The following is a 6,667-nucleotide window of genomic DNA, read 5'->3' on the forward strand; positions in this document are numbered from 1 at the left end:
AAGAAGAAAGTGATCGATGCAACGTGGTTAAGTCTTTTTCGGGAAGGGAGGAACGCTTCGCGCCAGAAAAAATAATACTTATATACGCCGCTAGAGTCTGCGGTTCACTTAGGGGTTATTTTACGAGGGAGCGTCTGAAATTATTATTTTGGACGCTGGTTAAAATTTGTATTTTAACATATTGCCGGGGGGCGCCATGAGCGAGTACGCCTCTGGTTATGTAGTAGTGTTAATAATATAGAAAGTGAAATATAAAAATTGAAACATTCTGAGATACCCTCGTAACAACTAGTGATTTTTTTTTTTTTTAGCTAAGTAACATATTTATTATAATTAGTATCTAACGCATAAACGATTGAAAATCAATAAAAATTAATGAGTTTACCTAAATGACTAACCTAGAAAGACAAAAAATTAAATAAAAATTACTGAACTAGTAATTGCATGGTAATACTGCAATCTTTCTAATAGCTCGCAAGTAGTCGCCGTTGGAGGAATGAACCCTGACTGTGCGAATGAGATTGTCCCTACCAGGGAGTACCTCGGTCACTTTTGCCAATGGCCAAAGTAGAGGAGGTGTATTGTCGTCTTTTAATAAGACAATATCACCTACTTGTACAGGATTGGTAGGTACCGTCCATTTTGGTCGGTGTTGGAGAAGATTCAAGTAATCCACTTTCCACCGTTGCCAAAAATTCTGTTGGATCCGGCTCACTTGTTGATAAATAGTGAGACGGTTTTGAGGTATATCAGAAAGTGTAGGCTCAGGAGGTGCAGTCAAGCTCTGTCCTACTAAGAAATGACCTGGGGTCAAAGCTGTTAGGTCATTGACGTCATTAGAGAGTTTGGTAATAGGTCTAGAATTAAGGATAGCTTCAACTTGACAGAGAATTGTATAGAATATCTCAAAAGTAAAGTGGGAATTCCCAATCAACCTATATAAATGGTACTTAGCACTCTTGATGCCAACTTCATGTAGTCCGAATTGAGAGGGATTACGAGGAACGCCAAACTTAAATTTAATAAAATTCTGGGTACAGAAGTCTTGAATTTGACGAGTATTATCCTGATTTAGAAAAAATTCATGAAGTTGTTTTAATTGATTACGACCACCGTAGAAGTTGGTCGCGTTGTCTGACCAAATGATGCTGGGAGTTGACCTTCTAGCGATAAACCTCTTGAGGGTAAGAAGAAATGCATCAGCAGACAGTCCAGTGACCAGTTCTAAATGAACACATTTGGTGGTCATACAAATGAAAAAAGCAATATATACTTTATAGAGTTTAGCATTTTTTAAAGGCGAGGCTTTGACAAGAAAAAATCCACCATAGTCAATGGAGACTCTTTCGAAAGGTCGGCTAGATAAGACACGATCTGGATGAACATCTGCCATTTGTTGAAAATAATTAGGAGTCATGAATCTAAAACAATTGATGCAATTATGAATGACTTTCTTGGTTTGTCGAAGACCATCAAGGGGCCAGTATTTCAATCGTATATGAGATAAAGTGGTTTGTGCGCCTGCGTGGCACAGCTTTTTGTGTTGCTGTTCAATCATCAGAGCAATAATACGATTCTTAGAAGGAAGGAGAATTGGATGCTTTTGTGAATAGCTTATGGAAGCGAAACGTAACCTGCCACCTACTCGTAACAGTTTATCATTTTCATCGATAAAGGGATTCAGGGCTCTGATGGCTTTATTGGAGACAGACAGCCGTTTGGACAATTCATGAATCTCCTTAGTGAAAGAAATGGATTGAATATACTTGAGAACAAGGCAAGTAGAAAATTCAATTTCCTCCACGGAAAGTACATCAGTATCTATAGCAGTGTGATTTGATTTTGCTTTAAGATTGGAAACAAATCTAAGAACATAGGCTAGGGATCTTTGAATTTTTGTGAAAGATGAACAACGATTAAATAAATCATCCAAGGTGTCATTTGACTGAGCAGTAACAGTGACATTTAAGGAAACTTGATTTTTTCTTAATTCAGGTAATTCCCCATTCCATTTTTTAATCTGAAATAGTGAGTAATCGATTTCCGGTTTAATTAGAAATTTCGGACCATGAAGCCACAGATCAGTAAGTTCAGCATTAGAACAAATAGATTTTGCTCTGGAGGGCAGATCCGCTGGATTTTGTTTCGACTCAACGTGGTGAAATTGATAAGATTCACTGAGGGAACGTATCTTTATGACTCGAGACTGTACAAACTGATTGTAGAGAAACTTAGATGTAGTTACCCAGGTCAGGGCTATTGTACTGTCCGAGAAGAGATGAGTTTCAGAAATTTTTAAATCTTTCTGTAAGATACCTTGTGAGCGGTGAGTTAACTGGATTCCTAATAGAATGGCGGACAGCTCTAATCTTGGGATAGTTAGTTTGTTTTTTAGGGGAGCGATTTTTGTCTTGGATGTGACAAGTCTCACCGAGACGGTAGAGTCGTCATAAGTGACTCGGAGATACACGCAGGCAGCGTAGATGTCCTGAGAAGCATCACAGAAGGTAATAAGCTGAGTTAAGATAACCTTTTTATCTAGGACTAAGCATCTAGGAAATTTTGTTAGATTTATGGATTGGAATTTCGTTAGAAGAGATTGCCAATCAGAAAGAATTTTATCATTGGTAATGGGGGTGTCCCAATCTAGTGACAATGACCAAATCCTTTGCAACAGAAGTTTTGAATATACAAGAGTTGGTGAAAGAAGCCCTAAAGGGTCGAATAAACGAGAGACATAACTAAGAATTTTTCTCTTAGTAATTGGCGATGTTACCTCGCATACAGGAGGCTTGAATGAAAAAGTATCCTGATCAGGTGACCAAATAATACCTAATATCTTGTCTGAGGAACCAGCCAGGCTTAACTTAATTTCTGGAGTTGGAATCAACTTATGTTTTTTAAGAAATTCTGGATGGTTCGAGCTTAGTTTATGGAGCTGAAAGCCGTGCTTACTCAACAAGGAACTTAACTGAAAGTGGAGAGTCTCAATTTCTTCTAAATTGTTACCACCAGATAGTACATCGTCCATATAGGTAGAGTTGAGCAAGGTTTTTGCCGCAGATGGGTGTGAAATTGCATGAGTATCAGCAATGTGTTTTAATACACGAGTGGCTAAGAAAGGGGACGAGGATAAACCAAAGGGTAATCGGTTGAAACGAAAACACTGAAGTTTGTCATCCTGTTTATCCCTCCATAGAAAGTTGAGAAGGAAAGTTTCTTGTTCATTTATGGAAATTTGCAGAAACATATGCTTAATGTCAGCTGCTAGTATATACTTGTAGTGGCGAAAAGTGATTAAGATATCAAAAAGTTCTGGTTGCACCGTGAAGCCTTTATCTAGAACCTGATTTAAACAAATACCTGATGTGGACTTGTTGTTGGGATCAAAGACAATTCTCACGGGAGTGGTGGAGCTTGTTTTTATTATAGGAAAGTGAGGCAGAAAATAATTGAATTTTCCGTCAAAATTTCTTACTTGAAGAGGAACGTCTGAGACTAAACCTTGAGAATGGTAATCTTGAATAATTTTAGAATAGCTTTGCAACAGGACAGGGTCTGAATGCAATTTTTTCTCCAAATAAAAGAATCGTTTTTTAGCTGTGATAAAGGAATTTCCCATGTGTAGGTCATCAACAGAGTGTTTTAAGTTTAGATTAACTTGATATCGACCTGAAGGCAAAATCTTAACAGTTTTCAGAAAAAGTAATTCAGATGGATGATTTTCAACAGATTCAGAAATAGGAGGGTTGACTTCTTCGGATTCCCAGAATTTTTGAACAATCTGAGAGAGATTTTCATCAGTGGTTTGAGATTCAGGTGATTCTGGAGTAGAAGACAGTGTCGTACATGTAACCAAATTATTTACATATTGAGAGGTACCATGCTTGCTTTTTATACAATTTTCAGGAATGCGGCCAGAGATGATAAAACCGAATATAGTGTTCTGCAGAATTGGTAGACCAGTACCTAAACGAATAATTTGACCTAGTATAATATCTCCATAGTAATCAGCACCGAGTAAAATATCAATGTCTGAAGTGATATGGAATTGAGAGTCAGCAAGTTCCATTTCTTGTGGAATTTTTAGTTTGTTGGCAATAATTGGCAATTGTGGCAGACAGTTTGTAATTTTAGGTAGAATGGAACAAGAAATGTCCAACCTTGAATCATTTGTGGAAGAATAGATAGTCAGATTAGCCGTTGATTTGGAAACCGAGACAGTTTGATTTACTCCGGTGATCTGTAACTGCTTGTTAAAGGTGGGAGTGCTTAGCTGATTAATAAGATTTTGTGTAACAAATGTAACTTGACTTGCTTGATCGAGAAGCGCCTTTACATAAATTCTTTTCCCACTGGGGGCAAGGAGGTATACCTGTATGGTACTTAGAAGGACAACAGGTGTGTTGACCGTATTAGCTGACAACACGTGTGACATAGAAGATTGAGATGGGTGCGTGTTGTCCCTATCCTGATTTTGTGAAGAAGAAGGTCTATTATTTGAATTAGTTAGTTCATTGTACGTGTTTGGATTTATTGGATCACGTTGGGGAGAAGAAGAATTTTTTCTCATATCAAAATGTAAATAGCTATGGTGCTTGCCACCGCAGTGGGAACAAGTTGTCTTACTTAGACATTTTGGAACGGAATGACTTGAACCAAGGCAGTTATAACAGAGATCATGTTGTTTGACGAACATGCTCTTGGCTCGTGGTGTGAGTTCTTTGAAATCCCTACAGATGTAGATGGAATGGTTACCTTTACAGTAGGGGCATAGTCTAGACTTAGAATTATTGAAGGAGTTCGTTTGTTGGTTGTCGTGTTGGTTATTAGTGGTGTGATATGAATGTCTTACTTCCTTGGAAGTTTGTGATTTGTAATTATTTTGGGACTTGGACGAAGAAGAAGATTGCAGATTTTCCAAATGGTTGGCTCTGATATTTATATTTGCTAGAAACTTTGAAAACTCTATGACCTTGTCAGCATCAGGGGCAAATTCCATTGAACGCAATGTGGCTTGGTCAAGCTTCTGTGAAGTAATGTGAATTAGGATTAAATTTAATAATTCATCGGATGTCTTATTGAGATTAAGCAAAGCCTTGTAGCTATTTGAAACAGAAATATGAAATTCTCTTAACTGGGAGGAATTGGCATGATTGTTCAAGGGTTTAGCTTCAACAATGCCTGAAATTAGATCTCTAATAAGAATGCGATCATTAGTATATCGAGCTTTCAGGGTATCTAAGGCGATGGTATAATTAGTCTCAATCAATGGAATATTTTCTATTAAGCGGTAAGCATCGTCCCTGAGTAGATTTCTTAAGTAAATAAATTTTTCGATGTTAGTGAGGGTTTCATCTTGATCAATGATGCTGAGAAAGGTTTGGTAGAAGAATTGAAACTCACTTAATTTTCCGGAAAAATTATTGATACGAAGTTCCGGGAGCTTGACAGTTCTCTGTTTGGTGGTGGCATTTTGAGTAATTTGAGTAGAAGGAGACGGGACATTGGGATTTGGGACACTAGATATTTCAGATGTTGTAGAACTTGTAGGTGGAGTTAGGAGGCTTTCGAGTTTTTCCTCAAGTAAAGAAATGCATTTATAATATTTTTTTACTATCGGATCTACGTCTTCAGTAGTAGCTAGCTCTGCAGCGAGAAGATTAGTTGCGTCATTATAGGTACGAAAAGCATCTCTGAGTTGACAAAGTATTTCCTTAATCATATATTTAGTTAGAGAAGCTAAGTCAGTTTCTACACTACTACATAATCTAGTTAAATCTAATTTACTGGCAGTTTTGGACCTCGTTAATTTGTTAATTTGTCCCTGTTCCATTGTGATAATTTATTTTAATTGGTAATCGATAATAAATGTTTAATAAAAGAATTATTTAAGATATTAAAGAGTCTTTTTTTTGTAAAAATGTGTAAATATTATCAAACGCACCCCCGTATGTCAGTGGAAAATTCTTTAGCGTTGTTAGAGCAAAGTGATTTGTACGTGTTGTGACGTAGGTGGTTTCTTCGTAGTACCACCGCGACCGATGGAATATTCCGTCAAGTCGTAGAGAAAGAATCGAAAACGAAAATACCGTTATAAGATGGCGCGCGGCGAGATTTTGCAAATGAATACAAGAATTTTTTCTTTTTTACGCAAATTAGAAATGGCTAATTATCCGGCTAGTAACGAAGGACCACTAGATACTTATGAAGAAAAATACTACATAAATATTTCGAGAGATTAATTAAATTATTCTCGGAAAAGTATTTCCAGGCGCTGGCTCAAAATATATAATATTAGTTTAGACGCGCGCACCCTTTTTTTTTACACTAAAAAGATTCGTTGATCTCGACTTAGTTTATAGGCGTTCAAAGATAGTTATTGGTAGAAATAAACAAACTCACCCTGCGCTGTGGTTGCTTCTGGTTGTTTTTTCTTATCTGGCCAGATAGGTATCCTTGTGTAGCTGTTTGAGGTAACCTACATACGGTTTGCGAAAAACTGTTTTATAAACACATAGATACGCGCACTATTTTACGCACTTTTGGCTCAGTAAAGCCGGTAGAATTTTTTTGGCGGTAAATTTTTCACGTGGATGACGCGGACCCGTTAATGAGAAGTGTTTTTAGTTATTCACTCCTCGAGATTGAAGAAGAAAGTGATCGA

General features: G+C 37.2%; 1 protein-coding gene across 1 annotated transcript; it reads right to left on the reverse strand.

The window, feature by feature from the left end:
- Positions 1 to 385: 385 nt before the first annotated feature.
- Positions 386 to 5,836, reverse strand: LOC126880779 (uncharacterized). Its single transcript, XM_050644834.1, has 3 exons — positions 5,407 to 5,836; positions 1,767 to 3,825; positions 386 to 398 (listed from the first exon to the last, which is right to left on the reverse strand). Exons 1-3 carry the CDS (start codon positions 5,834 to 5,836, stop codon positions 386 to 388), a joined length of 2,502 nt encoding a protein of 833 aa, XP_050500791.1.
- Positions 5,837 to 6,667: the final 831 nt, after the last annotated feature.

The sequence above is a fragment of the Diabrotica virgifera genome, chromosome 2 (assembly GCF_917563875.1).
Source record: "Diabrotica virgifera virgifera chromosome 2, PGI_DIABVI_V3a".
NCBI classification, from domain to species: domain Eukaryota; kingdom Metazoa; phylum Arthropoda; class Insecta; order Coleoptera; family Chrysomelidae; genus Diabrotica; species Diabrotica virgifera.